Source organism: Halictus rubicundus, chromosome 17 (assembly GCF_050948215.1).
Source record: "Halictus rubicundus isolate RS-2024b chromosome 17, iyHalRubi1_principal, whole genome shotgun sequence".
NCBI lineage: Eukaryota > Metazoa > Arthropoda > Insecta > Hymenoptera > Halictidae > Halictus > Halictus rubicundus.
The window spans coordinates 1,206,222-1,228,700 of NC_135165.1; the positions used below are offsets into that span (position 1 = coordinate 1,206,222).

Below are 22,479 nucleotides of genomic sequence, written 5' to 3' on the forward strand. Positions count from 1 at the left end.
TTTTAAAAAATGATTTATCATGACTGCTACGACGAAACAAAATGTTTGCGTCGAAATCAATAAATTATAATAAAAATATTATTGTTGTTTTTACAGAATATGCGACTATAATAATTGAAAACCTCTCTTTTCAATAAAACCCGTTAGAACGTACGTGCGCGTAAGAAATTTGAAAATCCGTAAAACAAAAGTTTATTTCATATATAAGATATAAACACTACATACATAGATAATCTGCACGCATTTATTAGACGCGCATTGTATTATAAATATTATTTTTTTTTTACAGTTCTCATGTTCTTCAAGTCTTGTTCTTTTTTACTCAACTTTATTATACAAATCTGCCTTTACACAATTTACGTGACAGATGCTAACATCCAGGTACTGCGTCACGAGGTATCTTGAAAGACATTTTTATAATTTATGGCGCACAAAATGTCAGTAATATAAAAGTTTTTCGTTTACCTTCTCATTATTTTTTCCCGTTTTAATCGAATCAAATATTTAGTGTTCCTAGTCGAATTAATTATGTGCAAGCAATATAGTTCGTTAGAGCCTCCACGAAGCAGGCCATAAAGTGCATTTTTTCATGTATTATTAATTGTGTAGTACATATATCACTGTAGTATTAACTTTTATAATAAATAGCATTATAATATTAATTCTCCTTCTTGTTTTCTTCCTCTCCTGCTTCTTTGCTAAGTATGTGCACACATTGGAACATAACATTCGATACAGCAACACGTTCAGTAAGTGTTATCGTTTGTTCAAAATATTGACAAAATTTCTAATTTTTTGTTGCGCGTCCGCCATTTGGGCTAATGTTTCTTCCATCATATTGCGCAACTTCGATAAATCAGGCATTTTATCGCAGGACTCAACGTTTAATAATTCTGTGAAGAATTGCTCCCATACTGGTCTCTTCATGTACCTAGATTTATTTAAATAATTATGAACTAACGCATATTCTCCTTTCTGACTGATAAATATAATATAATTTTCATCGACTTTTAATACCTGGCTATTTTCGAGGTCATAAACCAGCGACCACCGATGTTCGAGACTCTCATATAGTTACCAAATAGCAAACAATGACTCGTTGCGGCTAAACAATACAAATCCGTCTGATAAGTCCATGGTCTGCCTGTCTGCATTTCAATGCACGTGAATTCCTCGGTCTTTATAACTTGAGTGAACGTCATCTTCTCTGGTAACAGACTCATATCTATACTACACCCGAAATCGATCAGCTGTATCGTTGGTCGTACATCTTCTGTAGGCCTACGAATTAACATGTTTTACAAAATTTCTATGATGTAATAGTAGTACGATCGGATGTATCGGTGCATACTATGCTCGGAAAATACGTACAAACGCATCAACAGAAAATTATCTGGCTTAATGTCCCCGTGTATTATTCGGCATTTGTGCAAATACTCTACAATTTGCAGTATTTCGATCGTGAAGAATATAGCTAAGTGCTCCACCAACGGTTTACCCGTGGCGAGTTTTATTTGATTCGCTACGGCTAATAGTGTCCCAAATTTGGAGTACTCTGAGACCAGCACGCTGCCGTTGTTTGCAACGTATGCCATCGAAACGTCCATAAATCCACGTAGCTGGAAATAAGGAGAATGCATTAACGGTGCCGTTAAGAACAGCTATCATTATATTACGATTACAATAAATTAATGTTATGCAATACCACGTGTGGATTAGTGAGGCGAGCTTTTATTTCTCTAGTGATATAAAATTCCCAAACCCAGGCAGGCTTTTGAGTTTTCAGAGCAACCGTTTGACCTGTTTGAAGATTTACTGCTTTAAATACTGTACCATACATTCCCTTTCCAAGGCACTTTCCCAAATCGTACGTTTCATTACCTGTACACATTGAACAGGCAAATTAGTTGAATAGATGTTCAACGATTATTACTTAGACACCGGTCCTGTTGCATAGAAATATACTAACCGAGCATAACCACAGTAGAAGGCACAAGCTTATTTAAATTAGTATCTAATCTCACGTATCCTTCTGCGTGATGCGGGTGAGGGAATTTAATTTTCTTTAAAAGACCGGCTATCAAACTTTTGTCAAACGGATTTAGATCTCCCGATGGGAACTGAAACGTTTCCTCCTCCGCTTGTTCCATGGGCTCATGATGCTCCTCGCATTCCATCGTGTCAGGCTTCTCTTGTTCCTCTACCTCGTTCAGTTTGAAGTTGATCGATTTTCGTAGATCGCAATTCTTCTTGATCTCGGAAGTGATTTGATCCACATTGCGTTGCACTGTACGCGGGCTTTGGGCGTGTACAGCTTGTATTTGGGCTTGAAGCGTTTGTTCGTACGGCTGATTCGCAGGCAGCGTGATGTCTGTACCTTCATCGCTTTCACCTAATAGAAGAAAGACATCTGTACTTTAGTATCATAACAAGCAAACGAACTTTGAACATAGTTGATTAATCCAACAAGGAATAAGGGAGGAACTTGAAAGAAAGACAGGGGGTGAATGGTACCTTGTTCTTTTATAGGGACCAAATCTTCTTTGGTGAAAGTGAAACCGGATGCAGCAGTTCTTGTGTGGCCACTGCTGCTGGAACTACTCGAGATATATTCCCTAGTAGACTCTAAAATAACACTTAATTTTTCTTCACCTTCTACATTCGGTGCCTCTGAAGCTCTAAAAAAAAAATCAAATTGTTACAAATACGAATACTGTACGTCACCCTGAACTTATACCATAGAAGATAAAACATGTTACGTACGGTTGAGATGCTGAGCATTGATTCGCATATTGCGATGTTCCTTCGGCTGGTTTGTAGGATTGTCTAAAATGATTAGTCATAGGTGTAGAGCTAGTCAATTGCGTATTAAATGCTTCGGTGTAACATGTATCATTGTTGCCCGACAGTGGACTAATACCGAGGCTTTCGTCAATGTATAAATTGTTTTCATCGACGGGCTTGGATGTCATATTCTCCTCGATCGGTCCATTATAATCAACAACAACAGCGTTCTCTTTGTCTTCGGCACCTTCGAGATACTTTATGTCTCGACGATTCATGCCGGGGGACTTTATGTAGGGTAACTCGGGAGGCATTCTATATGGTTTGTTGGTTTCGATATCCGGTTCGTTGTACGGGGAGTAGTGGAGCTGTTTCGGAGGCTCGACGTTGTGTTGCAACAACGAGGATTCCAGCTGCGGTGGGTACTGTTGGTATGGGATGTCGTTTGGTGTCATGCTACCGTAAACGGCGTGCTGCATATGTTGCATATGCGGATGCGACTGATGATGAAGATGTTGATTAGGCGATGGTTGATGTTGTTGCGGGTGATGGGGTTGATGGTGTTGGATCTGGCTGTGACTTTGCAAGTGTGACGGATGGGAAAGAGACTGATGGTGCACCATTACGTGGGCAGCCTGCTGATGCGTTTGCATCAATTGTTGATGGTGTTGCGAATGATGCGGTCGGGAATGGGATTGTTGTACTTGTTGTTGTTGCTCATGATGTTGCTGCAAACCGATCATTTGAAACATTATTATAGAAAATCTATTTACTTGACAAGTGCTTCATTAAATGTTAGGTCAGCGAGAATAGATTTCTTGTGTTATACCTGCATTTGATACTGGTACGTATTGTGTAATCCAGGACTGTAAGGAGCCTGATGTTCCTGGGGAGTATAAGACTGGTGGGTGGAATAGTTTTGGTGATTCTCTTGATCGTTGTACGGCTGTATGTTGTACCCTGAATGGTGCTTACTACCAGACATTGCATGCTGAGTCATGGAACTATCCAAATGTATGTCGAAACACATTTTCAAAACTTTCGAGTCTGGAATCCTAGGCGCCATAGAATTACGAAAATTGGGAACAGCAGGTCCTGTGTCCGGCGAACGCCACATGTCTTGTACAACTGACATCGCTTCTTTCGTGTTGACCGTGATACTTTGTCCGAGCAGGTGTTCTTCGGGTTCGGCAGTCAAGGATGATGTGTGATGTGGATGCATGAAATTAGAAGCTTGCAGTTTACGTTGCGAATTCAGTTCTGCTTCCATTCTCTGTGCTTCGGCTCTCTCCACCTCGATTCGTTCGGCTTCCAGTCTTTCTAGCTCTCTTTGTTCTGCCTCGCGCCTTTGATTTTCTAACGCTTGATTTTCCGCTTCGTATTGTTGTCTCTGAAGCCTCTCCTGCTCGGCCTGCAGCCTCTGCCTATCTATTTCGAACTGCTCAGCTTCTCTCTGTTGCTGTTGCAATTTTTTCTGTCTCTCCGATAATTCTTCTTGTTGCTTGTACTCTTGTCTCTGTCTCATCAATTCTTGCAAGGATAGATTGTGCTTCTGTTGTTCAGTTTCGAAACTTTTATGATGCACATGCTGCTCGGCTTCGTAGCTTTTGTGGTGGACTTGTGGATCAGCTACCCTTAAATCTTGAGTTTCGTGTCTTTTATCTAAAGCTTGTGCTCTGAAATGAAATGGTGTTTATTACGATCGAATGATATTCACCTATGAAATAGTTAGTAATGAAAATAATGGTTACCTCTGCAAATATCGTTGGACCCTAATTTCCTCCATACTCGTATCCATATTATTTGCATAGACTAAATCTTTTGGATAATGCGGTCTTAATATAATATTTGAATTCGGAGCATCGGGTACAAATACAGGCACTGTTAAATGTTCGGCATATTTACTGCCATCAAAAAAATACGTATGGTTCGGGAATAATCTTAATTTGCTTCCGTTGAAGTCATCTGGTTGATCCTCGTGAACTGTTGTTTAAATAACAGTGAGTAAAATCACGTTTCCTGTACATATATATTAATACTAGTTTTCATACAAACAGAATTGCACCTTTGAAAGCTGACTTTGTAATCGATGTCATCAATGGACATCGTTTCTGCCCGTTCCCGTTCCATGGACCAGGTTTAATAGTGTTTTCTTTATGAACTGTGTCCTCTACTGGAACATGGTCGAGTATGGAACCCTTCAGATCTCCAGGAACATTGTCCTATTAAAAATACTTCCGTGTAAACAGTTTATGCATTTATGACAAAAATCAGTATGTGCAATTTAAAGCACTAGATCCGTAGTTTAGCGGATTATTTCTGTTAATTTTTATACCTCATATATAGGTATCCTTGAATTCACATTATGCATCCCTGACGAAATTTGCGGAACGGTGCCTGGACAGTGTTCACGCACTCGATGCCCCGTACGCACGCTACTAACTTTTCTCCCAGCTTTTATGGCTCGTAACGAACTGAAAGCCTGTCGTTGTTCAAGCAGTGATCTCTCATTACGATCGTCATTGTGTCCCAAGGTTTTCCGTGCAACGGCTAGTTGAAAATTCCTGAAGACAGAACAAGGAATTCAATAGGGTTGATACAAAGTAAAAATCTTCTTTAAGTATAAAATCGCTACGATTTTTACTTATGAGCATAATCCAATTCTTCTAGAGGTTCTGCCCTTGCAGTCAAGCCCATTAAGTAAACTTTGTCCGCGCGTTTATAGTCTTCTATTTGTTCCAATTCAAAAGCCCATGCTCTATACATGTCTGCAATCATAGTCCCGATTCCATTGTTGTATAAAAGTTGATACAATTCTAATGGATTCTTTTGCACGTTGATCTGCAAACAGAATTTTTATTTAGTTCTCTCTTTCTTTGGAAGAAAATCTTTTCAAAAGTGCTCACATAATTGATCCAAAGACGTATATATCTACGATCCTGATGATACTTGGTCTCTTTTTCAAATATGGCTAAGCATTGTTGCAAAAGTTTACCAACGTGAGACTCATGTCCACTTTTTGGATAACTTTGTTCCACCCACAATATGTATTCATACCAATTTTCTAAAGGATCATCTCCTTCATAATTTTTAATTGCAGCTTCATACATTCTGTAAATGTAGATACAGAAAAATTAATACTCGTTTCTGAATTGTATAGTCAACATTAACTCTTATTTCACATACTGCTTTTCCTGCAAAAGTAACTGCTGAGTATCTACATCCTCCTGTGCTCTCAGTGCAGTCCCTAATTGTGTTGGATTTCGACCATAACGCAATGGTTGAATGTTTTCCTTGGAACGAGCTATGGCTGTTGCAGGATCCATTCTTAACACTATATATTCTTAACGAAACTATTTTATACTCTGAAAGAAAGAAAATTACTCCAGAAAATATTGAGAAGCGAAAACAGTAAATCAAACTAAAATCGAAATTCTATGCTAAAATTTAAACAAAAAAAGAACAATAGGAATACCAAGTAAAACTACATATAAAAATTAAAATATTTTACAATAAATTACAAATATTATAAATGATATAAAATTTTTAGCAGTACGTATGCATTGTTTGGGACGTTAACTGTCAGATTTCTATTTTTCTTGAAAGTGTTTAAACCATTTTACAAACGTAAACGAGAAGGCGATGACACATATAAGCAAGAATATATAATTAAGTAGTCTTTTTCGAACACTGTCGTAAGAACGATATAAATCGAAAATGGTAAAACTGAGAAGGTGATCGTATAAATCGAAGGAAAGTATATGCTTAATCGATCATGTGGAAGAAGTTCTTCATTCGCATATTTAACGTGTATTTAAAACGGAGCCGCATTAGTCTTGGGGCGAGCCGAGGCCTAATGATGCATCGGGCCCAATATAATGCAAACAATTGTGCGATTCATTAAAGAGCAGCGCGAAGCGTAAGTTCTGTTTTCATGCGAAAACGCTTACCTTTCGCACGTATCAAAACTTTGCATAATATTCTTTGAATAACGGCGGACCTTCGAATTGGAGCAGATCTAGTCTGGATAACTCCAATAAGGACGCTATCAGTCTAGGTTACGTTAGTCTTCCATTTAACGGCTACAGGCCACCAACGGTTTTTCCACTGTCTTCTGCTATGCTGTGTGCTGTGTGTCTCAAGTGTTGCAAGAGTTACGTTTCGTTGACCACGAATTTTAATTCGATCAGCTCTGTACACGAGAGAATCGAGAACCGATGACACGGCAACTTCAAGCAACTTAATATAGTTTTTATGAGAAACTCTATTGAAAACTACCAACGGAACAGGTCAGAATCCCTAGGCAGACAGGATCAGAATCTGCATCATCGTTTTGGCCTGGAAAATCTGTAAATAGCGCCACTAGATCGTAGCGGCAAAACACTCAAACTGTTAGCCAAACGTTACGGACCGAATTACCGACATTTGTGGGCCACCAGCGCCACCTAGCGGTGGAAACCCGAAAACTAAATCGGCTACAAGCTTGGGCGTTTTGCCACTACGAGGTAATGGCGCTGTTCGCAGATTTTGCCGGAAAATGTACGTGGCGCCACCCAGCGGCAGAATCCTGAACACGAATCGGCTACAAGCTTGGGCGCTTTGCCACTACGAGGTAATGGCGCTGTTCGCAGATTTTCCTGGAAGATGTACGTGGCGCCACCCAGCGGCAGAATCCTAAACACTAATCGGCTACAAGCTTGCGCGTTTTGCCAGTACGAGCTAATGACGCTGTTTGATGACCAGAATCTCAATACATTTTTCTGTTAATGCGATACTATCGCCATCTTGCGTTATATGTTACTACTGTCTGGGTAACGCGCGTGAAATTTAAAATGATTATTATGCTACCCTTATTTAATTAGAATTCTTATTGAAAGAATTAGAAATTTGCAGCTTAATGTAGTAACATTAGTTTAGCTTACGTATTTGCCTTAATACATTTGCTATGATATACATAAAAATCATATGGACATTTGACAAAATTCAATGTAATAGAAGACAAATACGTGTAGTCCATTTTCAAATTTTTTTATAAGATTCATCGATGCACATGCAGTAAATATGTAAATATTTCGAAATATGAATTTTCTGCGTTCCAGAATAGACTTTGACCTTCATTAAATGTTTCTGTAGAATAATGTTCACTTTGCAGGTCCCAGCTGCGTTCTATCAGGTGATTTTGACATTCTTATCTATTCTCAGATTAAAATGAAATCATCTGTTACAACATCGTCCGCATCGTATGCTCGTTGTGAGAGACTAGAAGTATACATAGAACCCATGCGCTGGTGTGACTGCTAGTTTTAGACGGCTACGATAAGGCCTTTTAAATAACTTTTACCGTTTCACTCGCGAAATAGAAACATCAATGCATCTTTCTTGATAAATAAGGACGCTAAAGGTGGGTTGCCGTTCTTGCACTGAGTTTCGAAAGGAAATGTACAGTTTAATTGTGACACAACGTTCGAAATTCCATGAAATTGTTTACGAAACGTCACGTCGAGACGCTGCGTTTACGTTTGCTCGCTGAAAATATTTGAGCACGGTCGATACATCATTTTCCGTCGGGCTATTCCGAATAGGTTTTCATTTTCATTTTTTGTAAACTGTTCAATAAAGGAATTCCACAAAACCGTACCAACCGAAAAGAAACTTTGCACATTCGTAGAAAGTTCTGACTCGAATGTTTCCCTTCTGCTGCACCCTTCGATGAAATGTTTCTTCAATTTTTTAATGTTATATTAACATAATTCTTTCACAGTGTATGTCCAATATATATAATATATATCTATATATACATATGTAAATAAATAATAGTTTATACGAGGTTATGAAAGATTATCTCTCATAGTGTACACATGTATACATTGCATATTGAATAAGACTGTTTAGAGCATGTAGTTAGATATTTGTGTTTTTTAGGAAAGAAAAGGCTATATTCTCTGTGTTGCAGATGTCAAGCAAAGAGTATGACAGTGAAATGGATTATTCCGATTCCGACTGCGGAGATCCAGGCTATGAAGACTATTACAATGTTCAACCATGGGGTGGTGAGGTCGATAATGACATAGATCCTGATCAAAACAGAAGGGATCCAGAATATGCTATATACGATTGTTTGCGAGTCGAAGAAGTGGAAAGACTTTTAAACGAATACGTTGAAATGTTAAGTAATAGTCTTCACATAACACCGTCGTTAGCCAAAGTTTTATTACATGCGCACAATTGGGCATTACAAGATATCATCGTAAAATATAGTACCAATGCTTCCAGTTTATTAATTAAATCAAAAGTAAAGCCAATTCCTCCAACAGACACAGTGACAGGATCTAAAGGTCAAAGGGGTGGATTGTGTTCAGTTTGTGTTACAGTTTACCCTGCTGATAAGTTTTCTACACTAACATGTGGACATTCGTTTTGTAAAGACTGTTGGTGTATGCATTTTGAAGTACAAATAACTCAAGGTATCTCTACAGGTAAGAAACAACTATAACAGTTTCAACTTGAAATTACAATGTGTTTCATTACAGCCTTAACAGCTTCCATTAATATTTCGACCAGAGTTTGTAACAGATATCTTCATTTTTCTTAGGAATAAGCTGTATGGCTCAAGAATGCGACGTTCTAGCCCCAGAAGACTTTGTTTTGTCTTTACTTACAAAGCCTAATATGAGAGAGAGGTATCAACAATTTTCTTTCTGTGACTATGTGAAATCTCATCCGCAATTGAGATTCTGTCCTGGACCCAATTGTCAAATAGTTATGCGATCGAAGGAACAACGGGCAAAGAGAGTTATATGTACATCATGTAAAACTATATTTTGGTATGCATCACACTGTACAACAGGGTGCATAAAGATTTACTCGATTCTAAATAAATATTGCAACGATTCTAGCTTCCGTTGTGGTATGGATTACCATGCACCTACTGACTGCAACACAATTAAGAAATGGTTGACAAAGTGTGCAGACGACTCTGAGACAGCTAACTATATTAGTGCCCACACCAAAGATGTTAGTGCACATCCTTTCCACATATATATCGAGGTCTTGCTGTACACAGAATCGCGATTTAGTAAAAAAATGAACATTTACTTTGCAGTGTCCAAAATGTCATATTTGCATAGAGAAGAACGGTGGCTGCAATCACATGCAATGCTATAACTGTAAACATGACTTCTGTTGGATGTGCCTTGGAGATTGGAAAGCGCATGGGACCGAGTACTATGAATGTTCTCGCTACAAAGAGAATCCCAACATTGCTCATGAAAGTGTTCATGCACAGGCTCGAGAAGCTCTCAAAAAGTATCTTCACTACTATGAGAGGGTGAGTCTGAGTTAGGTTGTACGAAATGTGCATAGTTAAAAAAAATTAATATTAAACTCTTTTTTTTCGATTCGACTCGATTAGTGGGAGAACCACAGTAAATCGTTAAAGTTAGAAGAACAGACTTTGGAGGGAATAAAAATGCGAATAAATAAAAAGGTGATGAATGCGAGCGGAACTTGGATCGACTGGCAGCATTTGTTCGAAGCTGCGTCACTTTTGGCACGTTGCCGTTACACTTTGCAGTATACTTATCCCTATGCTTACTATATGGAACCAGGACCGCGTAAAGAATTGGTAAAACTTCGTTCAACATAATAAAAATCAGCGCATTGTACGGAGAGAGCTGACGAAGCGTTTTTATTTCAAGTTCGAGTATCAACAAGCCCAGTTAGAAGCTGAAATAGAAAATCTGTCTTGGAAGATAGAGCACGCGGAAACGACAGATCGCGGGGATCTAGAGAATCAAATGGACATTGCCGAGAAACGTCGTGTGACGTTGTTAAAGGACTTCCTCGAGGTGTAAGCATTCATCGGACATGTAATGTGTTCTGTAATCACTAACGCGTTTTTTACATTCGGGCCAAACTTGTAAAGCAATTGCAGTTTAATTTTTGAAACGATTAATCGTATATTCCAAGAAATAATATTTTCTATGTAGCATGTACTAGATAACTATTCGTCACTAAGAGGACAAGACACAGAACATAGGACAAAGTTTTAATGATTAGAAGGACGATTACAGATGTTCAACAAGCGAGAACCGAAGAAAATATCTCTCTTAACACGTGAAGAATTCCAGCCGAAAGATGATAGTGTTTCCTAGCATTAAACTATTTGTTTTTTTTTTTTTTCAATTATAATGTTTGACGGATATTTGGTCTGTTTGTACCACGAGTGACATTTTCGAAGGGAGAAATTGGATTTCCGATAAAGCGAATCTAAGTTAAGCAAAAGTTATTTAACTAAGCTAACTAAGTTATTAGCTAAGCTAAGTTATTTATGTAATGATACATAACGAATGATTCTACTGGTGCGTAAACAAAAATTAGCACCACAGAGAAGGGGAACGGGAGGGAAATAGGAAAGTATTAATTGTACCGACTGACTGTTAAAATTTGTTGTAGAGCGTATATTAATTTCCTAGTCTAAGTGTATTTCCATAACGATGCAGCGCTTTCTTCGAGGTTCAATATTTAGGGACTACTTTCGTCGATGCTTACAGTAAAGTCCGCCATCAACTGCAGTAACAATTGCGAATCTTATGGGTACTTTAACATGGTGCGCCATCGAATGAACTTAAACTTAAACAACGTTGGTCGATGGAAATTTTTAACATTTCTTTTCGAGTAATGCTGCTATTTAAGATACGTTTTAGTACCGACAAACTTACAAGAAAAGAATAAACAGAAAGCAGGTAGCCTAACAAATAATTAGGTGCCAACGAATGGTATCTTTTGCCGTGTAAATATTGTGGTAATGTAAAAGGATGTGACGTTTTCTATAATTAGCGTATAAGATGTATGCAACGATCAAAGACATCTCCGACGAACGTAGCCGTAACCGAGCATTAATTCTTTGTAAGCTATTTAAACACGATAACGTTAGAATAGCCAGATATTCTACGAAAGAATGATGATTGTCAATGATTCGTCGATGAATATATTATTACAGCAATGGCCATCGCGCCAAACTAAATGTAACAACCACTGTGTCGCTAAGAGAGAAATAAACTTTATCGTAAATTAACTGAAACCAGTTTCGAGATATAATCATTTATTTAAATCTACATGCATAGTGTATTCAACGAGTGCCCTGATTAAAAAAAATATCGCTAACCAGTTCAATCGGTAAAGCAAAGATCATTAAAAAAATTCGGAACGCTTTTTGAATGCATTGTGTATACCATTAATTTCCAGAAAATCCCTACTCATTACACTTTATTTACGAGTAGAATTTTATAGAAATTAATGTTCTTGGGTTAGGTAGCTAAAAAGTCCCCGATCGGGATATTGGCGCGAAATCGTTCGCTTGCTCGGCTATTTAAATTTTCAAAATGGCGCCGCCGATTGATTGTTACGGTTAGAGGAGCAGGTCTGTTGGGTAGACACCGTGGAATCGCGATGCGTATATATCGCGAAAATATCGAAGTATCGACGGATCAGCGAGAAGAGCGCTGCTCCCCTCCCGTGAGCTCTTAGAGAAAACTGTGCGTATTGCTGTCAGTGGTCGACGAACGAAGTGTTCGGTCGACAGAGGGAAAACATCCTGAGAATAGGCTGATCACGGTGCCGCTCCGTATGACAGACGGGGCTGTCATATCCTGCAAGAACGTACCTTCATCCCCGAAACCTTCGAAGACATCAGCGCAACAATGGCGATGGGCAAAGGGTTTCGCGTCTACGAAAAGCTAAAGCCGCCTAGTCCTCATTCTCTCATACTAGAGCAACGACATCGAAAAGAGACTGTCCTCTTCGAGGCGCAAGCCGTAGCTGTTCTCTGTAAGTCCTTCGCTGGTTTATTAACAATAATTCTTTCACAAATATCCTTCGAGTCTGGATCGTTGTTTCGTGCGATTTCCGCTCGAAATTCTCGAACCGGTACCTGTCAAACTTCCGTCCTTCAACTTTTTTTTACGGAACATTGTCTCGTCTGAATCGACAAAAAAGTTTTGTTTATTTGTTATTGTTGCTAAAACACTTATACTCGATATTACAGCTGCCGAAGAGACGGAGTCGTTGAAAGGCAAATACACGAAATTATTAGATGCTTATGGATGCTTAGGTGTATTGCAATTAAACGCCGGAGAGAATACACTATTGTACCTTGTTCTTGTTACCGGATGCTTCTCGGTTGGTAAAATAGGCGAGTCAGAAGTGTTCAGAATTACGCAGACGCATTTTGTGCCGTTGCATTACACTCAAGGTAACGAGGATCGGGTATCCGAAGTTAGGAAGGTTCTTAACTCTGGCACATTCTACTTTTCTTGGTCTGCTGGCCACCAAGATTCTCTTGATATCACTCTCAGTGCACAGAGGAGATGCAAGGCTACTACGACTGATAACAGATTTTTTTGGTTTGTATTCTGTATATAGCAATTCTTGGAATTGAATTCGATGTTGTAACATTCGTCTCTTGATGCCAAATAGGAATCGAATGTTACACATACATTTACTGAGATATGGAGTGGACACCAGTCATTGGCTGCTTAAAGCAATGTGTGGCAGTGTAGAGATTCGAACTGTATATGTTGGCCACAGACAAGCGCGAGCTGTTCTAATGTCTAGATTAAGCTGTGAACGTGCAGGCACCAGGTACACTTCTACATTCGTATTTATCATGTTGCTTATCCATCTACTCTTTGTGATAGTACATTAATCGATGCGATATATTGTTACAATTCTGGTCTTTATCTAGATTCAACGTCAGAGGCACCAACGACGATGGGCATGTGGCGAACTTTGTAGAAACAGAGCAAGTCATATATTTAGACAATGAAATAACTTCCTACGTTCAAACCAGAGGTTCTGTGCCTATGTTTTGGGAACAACCTGGTATTCAAGTTGGTTCTCACAAAGTGAAAATTTCTCGCGGTTTTGAGGCGTCTGGGCCGGCATTTGATAGACATTTGAAAATGATCAAACAGAGGTATGGCCAGCAAGTGGTCGTCAATCTCCTCGGATCTAGTCTGATTGGTAACAAAGAAGGAGAAGCGATGTTGAGTCAGTTATTCCAGAATCATCATAGCATGTCGGAGCATAATGATGTGCCGCACATTTTGTTCGACTATCATCAAGAATGCAGGGGTGGAAACATGAAGAACCTCTCGAAATTGAAAGCGAAAGTAGAGAAATATTTAGAATCTTTCTCGCTGTTCTACGCTGTGAACCATACCGTTATGTACGAACAGACTGGAACCATTAGGACGAATTGCCTCGACTGTTTAGATAGAACAAATTGTGTACAGACGTTTTTCGCGTTGGAGATACTGGGCAAGCAACTTGGTCTGCTGAAGCTGCTGGAAAAGCAGCAGATGGTCTCCAGGTTCGAGGAAGTATTTAGACAAATGTGGATCAACAACGGCAACGAAGTGAGCAAGATATACGCTGGCACCGGGGCTATTCAAGGAAGCTCAAAATTAATGGACGGCGCCAGATCTGCGGCGAGAACGATACAGAACAATTTGTTGGACTTTAGCAAGCAGGAAGCTATCGATATCTTATTGTTGGGATCAACATTGAATACAGAATTAGCTGATAGAGCGCGATTACTTTTGCCCTCGAATATGCTACACGCACCACCAAGCGTTCTGAGAGAGATGTGTAAGAGGTACAACGAGTATGTCATTCCAATGAATCTTAGAGTAAGCGTTAGTACTTACAACGTGAACGGTGGAAAGCACTTTCGAAGTATAGCACACAAAGATGCCTCCCTTTCCGACTGGTTGCTAGACGCGCCCCATAAATCGACATGTGAGTATAGCTGACTTTAAGTGTATTTTCATCCTGTATATTTAATTTTTATCAGAATTAATTTTCGCTATAACTGTGCCGTTTGTTGTAGCTCTAGTATCGGTCGAATACGATAATGTTCCTGTAGATATATTCGCAATAGGATTCGAAGAAATCGTTGACTTAAATGCTAGTAATATAATGGCTGCTAGTACTGATAACGCGAAAGCCTGGGCAGAAGAGCTGCAGAAAGTACTTTCTCGAGACACCGAGTACGTGCTGATCACGTATCAGCAGCTGGTCGGTGTTTGCCTCTATTTATTCATACGGCCTATGCACGCGCCCTACATAAGGGACGTGGCCGTGGATTGCGTGAAAACTGGATTCGGGGGCGCCACAGGGAACAAAGGAGCAGCGGCTATCAGATGTGTATTATATTCAACGTCTTTCTGCTTTGTCTGCGCGCACTTTGCTGCTGGACAGTCTCAGGTTAACGAGCGTAACGCAGACTACGCGGAGATCACAAGGAAAATCACCTTCCCCATGGGAAGAACATTGAATACTCACGACTACGTGTTTTGGTGCGGCGACTTTAATTACAGAGTCGACATGGACAAAGACGAGATGAAGGAGATGATCAAGCAAAACGAATTCGATCAAATATTGCAGTTCGATCAACTGAAGGTAAAGGGAAATGCATAAACATTGTATGTAGAAACGGAGGAACGAGTATACTGAAAAATTACTTTGAAACATAGGTACAACAAGCGCAGGGAAACGTTTTCAAGAATTTCTTAGAGGGTCCTATCAATTTTGCACCCACGTACAAGTATGATCTCTTCTCGGATGATTACGATACCAGCGAGAAATGTCGACAGCCCGCGTGGACTGACAGGGTCCTATGGAAACGTAGGAAACAAGTACCTGATATTGGTTAGTATTAAAGTCAATTTTAAAATGCGACTATCTCTTTTTATCGAGTACGTACTCAAATATATCATTTTAGATTCGCCTACAGATTGGAATCCTGGAAAATTACTCCATTACGGTAGAGTAGAATTGAAGCAAAGCGACCACCGACCAGTTATAGCAATCATCGATGTAGACATCCATTGCGTGGAGCCCGAGAAACGGGAGAAAGTATTCAAAGAAGTAATAGAGGACTTGGGTCCGCCCGATGGCACCATAGTCGTGAAAGCGGTGGAAGAGTCCGATGACATGGACAGCGTGTTCGACGAGAACTTTATGATGGCTTTGCTGCAGGATTTCTCGCATATCGGCGAGGTGATTCTGGTCAGATTCGTCGGGGAAACGATCTGGGTGACATTCAGGGATGGACAGTGCGCGTTGGCTGCAGCCAAGAAAGGCATGACTCAAGTGTGCGGCCAGACTTTGAAGTTGTCTCTGAAGTCGCCGAATTGGGTGCAAGTAATAGAAAAGGAGATAGAACTGTGCAGCAACACTACCATCGCACAGTTCACCCCGACTTCTCCGGTGAGGAGTCCTATACATAGATTGGAACAGTTGGAGATCACAGATCGAGGTTCGCCGAGCAGAGGCAGTCCGAATGGATCGGTTCCACCGCCTAGACCAGCTCCACCAGGTAGACCATCTCAGCCACCCAAGAGCCCGTTGCAAGACCGGAAGCAGGGACCACGCGCTGGGGTGTTTAGCGTGCTGCCTAATCAATTCCCGACACAAATGTCCAGGGAAAGAACAGGGTCTGATCAAAGCGAAAGGCTATCACCGGAATCAGCGATTTACGAAGAGATACTGGACGGATCTCCTAGTTATCCGATACCAAACCGTCCGCCACCGCCATTACCTCGTACAGACACTGCGCAAGAACCATCCAGTAGACCACCCAACTCGAAACCTCCTCCTCTGCCACAGAGACAAGCTCCTCCTCCACCTCAGCATCCACCGCCCAGTTTACCAACGTCGAACAATCCACCGCCCATACCGGCAAGGACATCGGGAGGACCACCTATTCCAGCCAGGAACCCACATTAAATAATTATATATGTTGTCCCATTCTGATGCAAATGATTAAGGATCCATTTAAGGATCACTGTGTAGCTAATTATTTATGAATATCGATATAGAACCCCTACGTAAAATAGACCGCTTCCGAGTTAGACCGTTGTACAGCTGTGTGTAACTTATCGCAAACCTCGAGTCTATTCTGTGATTAGCCGAAATTCCGTTTTCCATGCACCGTGGGAATCTATACTTTCCCCTTCGCGCGCTTTCCTACACAGAGTTGGGCAATATTTAATTAATGTCCAACTTTGCTTATTATACATCAACACATGACGCGTAACCGAGAGTTTGTTAAATACCTCAGAGATTTCGTTATGTAATAAATATAGTGAATGTGCAGAATTAGCGACGCGCATGTAGAGTTGAAAGGCTTCTTAATAGTCGTTGAGATTTGATAAGATCAAATAATTATGTTAACGAATTCTATGATGTTAAATCTGTCACATGAATATAACTGAAAGAAATTTATAGCGGTGAAATGTTAGAGAATCATCGTTGATGTGCCCTACGATTGAAGCGAACAAGCAGCCAGGATATACAATTATGTTTTCATGATGAATTAATTTATTCGTGCGAACGTCAACGCTTGTATAATTACGTATGTTTCTTGTTGCATCGTTTACTATATTTTTCTAACAGACAAAGAGAAAAATTTATAATCAATATACGGTTCTCGAGAATCAAAGAAATGGCGTGACTTATGTTTGTAAATTGATTCTATCGAATAAGAAAAAGAAATAGACAGACTCAGATAACAGTATTCTTATAAAATACTTTCCATATAAGTATTGTATTGTATGTATAAAATATATACAATCGTTGACCAATCAATGTTCTCTTGTGTTGATAGAGTAATAGCAAATACAAGAAATTGTTATCATTGCGTAAAGAACATTAAGCAATAAACTTCCAATTTGAAAAGCACTGTCAAGAAAGAATAAAACATTGCTATATATATTTATTTTGTAGTTTCATGTATTGTATTATTGTACATATACATATAAAGATCGATACAAGATAGAAGTAAAAATGAGATTCTATGTTTACACAACGAAAAAAGCATTCTTAATTACTTTGCAGGAATCAGAATAATAAGTACTTGATATGCGCGCGGCGTTATTCATGGAATGTTCCTCTTCCACAAGAAACCAGAAAGACAACAAATTTTACAAATAGATTCCTTCAGCAGACACGCAAGGTCTTTAATTCAAAAAGAAATCGATGAAAATACATTTAAAAAAAAAGGTGGAGAATGTTTGTAATGGAATTCTGTATAAAATTCAAAAAAGAAATGTAAATAGCGATGGCTTTAGTAAAAATCTCTTGTAAAATTGATGCACGGTCTTCAAATATACTAGAACAAATTGCATACGGCCATTTTATTGCTCTTCTCCATGACTTACTAAACTACGGAGATTTTTCTTTTTATATAGGAATACAAAAAAATATGTGATCTTACTAAAAAGTTCTTTTATTTGCCTCGGTGATATAATGAGATTAATTTCGAAATTTGTAACTCCTAGCGTCGTCTTTTGTATGGAAGCTAGAGCAATAACGACAGCCTTCCTAGCATTATTTAATAATACGTACGAAAAGACTTTACAAAAAATGGATTGTTATCAAATTTCACTTGCATAAATATATTCTGTAAACACAGGGAGAGCTGTGCCCGTTGTCAGAGTATAAACATTCACGAGAAAATTGAATGGCTTCGACCACCACAATCATGGAAATACATTTCCATTTTCATTATAGAGAGTCTTTTTAGCGAATAAATTATATACAAAAAGATACACTAAATTAACAGCTAACTAGTTTCTGGTTAATATACTAAATACAATTAGCAGAAACCAAATATCCTTTCATTTGTAAACAGTATCTGCTATTGTCCACGAAAATGCGATATGACGATTTTGCGACTTTTCAATTTCCGATCCCCACGTGACAACAAATGTTGTATCAAAAATCCAATCATCGAAAAGCGAACTTTCAATATATAAAATGTTACGAACTTTTGGTGTAGAAAAACAATGTCGAGACAAACAGGATCCAGTGAATCAAGTAAAATACTAGAGAAAAATGTTGTAAATATCGATAGGATGCCAAAATGAGAACGTTGCCCAGTTGGCAGACGCGTTAGTATGCACAGAACGTTTTTGATCCTAAAAATTCTTGTTCAGTCTCACGTGTATCCTTCGTGCTCTTGCGTAGGTTTCGAAACCTCGAACATGGATCTTTCGGACTTAATATAGTTTCCAATTAACGTTTAACTCAGCAAACCGCAATTGCTTAAGTTATTTTTGATTATGACGTCGGTCACAGCATCGAACACAAATTGAATGTTGGACGTATCGGTGGCGCAAGTGAAGTGCGTGTAAATCTGTTTCTGATCTTTCCTTTTATTCAAATTCTCGAACTTCATTTGAATGTAGGAAGCGCACTCTTCGTACGTGTTCGCGCCCTTATACTCCGGGAAGCAAATGGTCAAGGGACTCCTCGTGATCTTCTCCTCGAAAAGGTCCTTTTTGTTTAAGAACAAAATGATCGACGTTTCAACGAACCATTTACTATTGCAAATAGAATCGAACAATTTCATTGATTCTATCATTCTATTCATTTCTTCGTCTTCTGCTAGTACCAAATCGTATCCGCTAAGTGCGACGCAAAAGATAATGGCAGTGACACCCTCGAAACAGTGTATCCATTTTTTTCTTTCCGATCGTTGGCCACCAACATCGAACATTCTGCCAATAAAAAAAAATAGAAAAAGATCTTAGTAACGATATACGACCAGCAACTGATAAATATACACGGCATCTAACAACTCACTTGAAATGTAAACCCTTAAAAGAAAAGTGTGTTTCTACTATTCCAGTGGTTTTCACACGCGTCCTAAGAACATCTTGCTGCGTTGGAATGTAATTCGGTTGAGCTATGCGATCTAAAGCATTAAGGTAATACGCTGCCGAGTCATTGATCTTGTATTCCCTACTGCGAGTGTAACAAAGCTGTACCCCTGGGTCCTGCCATAATCGTTTCATTAACAGCACTAGTTCCCCGGTTAGCTCACCCTCTTCTGCCGCCGAGGCTAGGGTGAAAAATTGCCGTGCTATGTCCTACAACATAATTAGATTTCGCTAATACCAATATATACAGCACAATATTACGTAGAACCTACTACCTTAGGAGTATGATACCTACTGCTTTACCAGGATCCACAAAATCGATTCTAAGTTGTCCCATGGCCCTAATTATTGCCATCAGGCTTTGTATCGTGTTACTGTACACTACAGGTTTGTATTGTTCGCATTCCTCTTTATTATATCCAGTCTCGTGAATGATTTTCATTTGCTTCACTACAGTGGACTTTCCGGATTCTCCCGCTCCTTGAAATGAAAAAACAAAACAAAACAAAACATACAATATCGTGCATCTAATGAAAAATAAACTGTGGCTTCTCGTGAACAAGTGAAAATTCCGAAGACAATGCGTACATTTAGAAATATCGTCACATTACTTCAGAGTTCCAGAAATTCCGATCGACCTACAAAATTTTTACCGAACAGCGCGGTAATGATAATCACGGATCGAGACGACGGCAGAAGGCAAACAAATCAGGTGGGGATCGAAGGAAACCCGGCCGCGTTATCGACATGAATCACGCGCGGCACGGTGATTCAAGTTTTCGGGAAAATCGCCCGCGCTCCGTTTCCGCGATTGCGCAAACACAATAATTGGTTGCGGAGCGGGGACGCGCGGGAGAAAGAGGAGGGCCGATTTCGAATAAAAACCGATCGCGGGCGTATAAATAGGGTAGGGCCGAGACACGGGGGAGGGGGGAAAGATACGGAACACCTTTTCGATCGGTCTGGGTGCAACGTGACCTGCCGAGTTACGACGGAGCTGCAAAAAGAAAACGAAAAAAGGCGTCGAGAGGGAAAGGTCGATTTTTGACGGGTATCGGGGACAAAAGAGATGACATCGGAACAACGGTTCACCGTGGTTCGTGGAACCGGTGGCGTTCAACCCCCTCGCCCCATAATACAGTTTCGTTCCGTTCGAACCGACATATATAAGATATAAGATTTTTATAAGATATAAATATTCTAGGAAATTACGAACCACAAAGAGATATTCCGATGGTCGTGCAGATGTGGGGAAAAGGATGGTGCAAGGGGTTAAGGGAGACAGGAGAAACACCGGAGGAAACAGAGTATGAAGATTACCGAGCAACAGAAGCTTGACCTCGCTGGAGGCCCGTTCGCCATCGGCTCTGAGATCCTTGTCGATCTTCTTCGATCTCTCCGCGGCTTCTTTCTCGCCGGTGGTGCTCACCGCGCAGCCCATCCTCGCCGATGGTCCTCTCTCTCTGTCCACTGGAGGAGAAAGAACGGGGCACCATGCACGGCGTCTCTCTGTTCGCGGAACCCTTGGAACACACCACGGTTGCTTTTGCTCGAGCACGCTCCTGGTCCCCCGTCTAATGACACTTGTTGCACGGACGTGTGGGAACCGCCCGCACGCGGTTGCCCTCGCATACACGCACCGAATCGGACACGCACCCGCGCACACTGGCACGCAGACGTTCCCCTTGCACTCGCGCGTACTATCCACCGATACGCGTGTGCATATGTACTGTACACGGTGGGTATGTGTACATATACATATAGATATATTTCGCACAAGATTTCGTTCTCCGCTTTCTCGTCGAACGCGTTGACAATGGCCCGAAACTTGCGTTCCGCGCACACACAATCAACACCGAGACGATAATATCTATGACCGGCACCGATTCGACTCGCTCTCGTAAGTGTCCGTACCGCGACTCGCAAATGTATGCGCTAGACACGCCGCAGGACACGGCCAGGATTCGCGGAGATCTTTCGATCGTGATCGATGGGCCAATCCTGTACCAATCTACGACGACGCGTCGACCAATCGCGTGCTCCACTTCGGTCAGGCCCGCGCGATCCTTCTGGCGCCATCTGACGCGCGAACCGCATGATTCGAGGGATCGATTATTATGCGGAGATCCCTCTCTGCGTTCCATTTCGCTCGTGACCCAATATTTGGGCCTACGGGCCCCCCTCCCTAGGTCCTATGGCTGCGCTCGATTTCGTGGAAACAGATGTTTACGAGAGCCTGTCCTCCGACTTTATGGCTATCGATTCGTCGAAATGGGATTGTTTTATTCACTACGATTTTATAATGTTACCTAGCTAAATTGCTTATTTTTCCTTAGCTGTGGCATTTCTATTGCAGGACGCATCTGCGCAAAGCGTAAACCGGAGTTGGAGGATTCGAATCGAGCGATTTCCCGCTAAACGATTAACCCTTCGCACTCGGCGCTATTTTCATTCTAAAACTAAATTTTTCTTCCGTCTTAGAATATTCTCATTTTATTCGTACGAAACTGATTCGATTTCCACATACAATATTTAAATGTTTAGTAGTCTATTGAATAGAAATTTTGTAATGTAACAAATATTTTGTAATATTTTTTGTAATTTCCTTGAAACATTGCCACAACAATTTCTAGTGGTGCTTCAGAGTCACCACTCGAGTGCTAAGGGTTAACACTAGGTATACGGGACCCGTCAAAACGACGGGTTCTAATATTTTTAATTTACGATTATTGTGAAGATCTATCTACGTGGAATTACTCAACAAACTTACTTCCTTAGGTATACATTATTTGAAAAATGGCTGAAAACTTGGATAGACACATTCTTCTTATTTTTATAGAGTAATGTAAAATACTCACTTTTAATGCTCCGTGAACCTAGTGTTCATGCTTTTTGCGTGGCCTATATATGTGGAGTTGTGAACACACACGCACCGTGTCACGATCAATTCAGACGAATGCTTTTCTCG

General features: G+C 40.2%; 4 protein-coding genes across 7 annotated transcripts; 2 read left to right on the forward strand and 2 right to left on the reverse strand.

Moving 5' to 3' along the window:
- Positions 1–176: 176 nt before the first annotated feature.
- On the reverse strand, positions 177–6,934 carry LOC143362564 (uncharacterized). Its single transcript, XM_076802838.1, has 15 exons — positions 6,735–6,934; positions 5,971–6,149; positions 5,691–5,895; positions 5,429–5,625; positions 5,120–5,348; positions 4,850–5,006; positions 4,536–4,767; positions 3,614–4,460; positions 2,764–3,512; positions 2,515–2,678; positions 1,970–2,392; positions 1,706–1,881; positions 1,372–1,619; positions 1,018–1,281; positions 177–931 (listed from the first exon to the last, which is right to left on the reverse strand). Exons 2-15 carry the CDS (start codon positions 6,108–6,110, stop codon positions 757–759), a joined length of 4,206 nt encoding a protein of 1,401 aa, XP_076658953.1. The 5' UTR covers positions 6,111–6,149; positions 6,735–6,934; the 3' UTR covers positions 177–756.
- Positions 6,935–7,902: 968 nt separating this feature from the next.
- Ari-2 (E3 ubiquitin-protein ligase ari-2) lies at positions 7,903–11,870 on the forward strand. Of its 4 annotated transcripts, none has more exons than XM_076802548.1 (8): positions 7,903–7,957; positions 8,738–9,260; positions 9,377–9,608; positions 9,681–9,798; positions 9,887–10,111; positions 10,196–10,408; positions 10,482–10,633; positions 10,773–11,870. In XM_076802548.1, exons 1-8 carry the CDS (start codon positions 7,922–7,924, stop codon positions 10,780–10,782), a joined length of 1,509 nt encoding a protein of 502 aa, XP_076658663.1. In that variant the 5' UTR covers positions 7,903–7,921; the 3' UTR covers positions 10,783–11,870. The 4 variants fall into 4 exon arrangements, with proteins under 4 accessions (XP_076658663.1, XP_076658664.1, XP_076658665.1 ...); XM_076802549.1 differs by lacking the exon at positions 7,903–7,957 and adding an exon at positions 7,987–8,185; XM_076802550.1 differs by lacking the exon at positions 7,903–7,957 and adding an exon at positions 8,260–8,636.
- Positions 11,871–12,152: 282 nt separating this feature from the next.
- On the forward strand, positions 12,153–17,884 carry Synj (synaptojanin). Its single transcript, XM_076803007.1, has 7 exons — positions 12,153–12,612; positions 12,830–13,187; positions 13,261–13,425; positions 13,529–14,583; positions 14,675–15,246; positions 15,321–15,495; positions 15,569–17,884. Exons 1-7 carry the CDS (start codon positions 12,486–12,488, stop codon positions 16,573–16,575), a joined length of 3,459 nt encoding a protein of 1,152 aa, XP_076659122.1. The 5' UTR covers positions 12,153–12,485; the 3' UTR covers positions 16,576–17,884.
- Galphai (G protein alpha i subunit) lies at positions 17,544–21,407 on the reverse strand. Its single transcript, XM_076803008.1, has 4 exons — positions 20,832–21,407; positions 19,807–19,991; positions 19,435–19,721; positions 17,544–19,349 (listed from the first exon to the last, which is right to left on the reverse strand). Exons 1-4 carry the CDS (start codon positions 20,950–20,952, stop codon positions 18,872–18,874), a joined length of 1,071 nt encoding a protein of 356 aa, XP_076659123.1. The 5' UTR covers positions 20,953–21,407; the 3' UTR covers positions 17,544–18,871.
- Positions 21,408–22,479: the final 1,072 nt, after the last annotated feature.

Coding starts and splice junctions, on each gene's coding strand:
- Ari-2 (XM_076802548.1), top strand. CDS start 7,922: ATGTTCACTTTGCAGGTCCCAGCTGCGTTCTATCAG. Junction 9,609..9,680: donor TCATGTAAAACTATATTTTG/GTATGCATCACA, acceptor CAACGATTCTAG/CTTCCGTTGTGGTATGGATT. Junction 9,799..9,886: donor TTAGTGCCCACACCAAAGAT/GTTAGTGCACAT, acceptor TTTACTTTGCAG/TGTCCAAAATGTCATATTTG.
- Galphai (XM_076803008.1), bottom strand. CDS start 20,952: ATGGGCTGCGCGGTGAGCACCACCGGCGAGAAAGAAGCCGCGGAGAGA. Junction 19,992..20,831: donor GGTCAAGCTTCTGTTGCTCG/GTAATCTTCATA, acceptor TTTCATTTCAAG/GAGCGGGAGAATCCGGAAAG. Junction 19,350..19,434: donor TTTAAGGGTTTACATTTCAA/GTGAGTTGTTAG, acceptor TTTTATTGGCAG/AATGTTCGATGTTGGTGGCC.
- Synj (XM_076803007.1), top strand. CDS start 12,486: ATGGCGATGGGCAAAGGGTTTCGCGTCTACGAAAAGCTAAAGCCGCCT. Junction 14,584..14,674: donor CGCGCCCCATAAATCGACAT/GTGAGTATAGCT, acceptor CGTTTGTTGTAG/CTCTAGTATCGGTCGAATAC. Junction 15,247..15,320: donor TGCAGTTCGATCAACTGAAG/GTAAAGGGAAAT, acceptor TTTGAAACATAG/GTACAACAAGCGCAGGGAAA.
- LOC143362564 (XM_076802838.1), bottom strand. CDS start 6,110: ATGGATCCTGCAACAGCCATAGCTCGTTCCAAGGAAAACATTCAACCA. Junction 3,513..3,613: donor CGTACCAGTATCAAATGCAG/GTATAACACAAG, acceptor ATCGGTTTGCAG/CAACATCATGAGCAACAACA. Junction 2,393..2,514: donor GGTCCCTATAAAAGAACAAG/GTACCATTCACC, acceptor TTCTTCTATTAG/GTGAAAGCGATGAAGGTACA.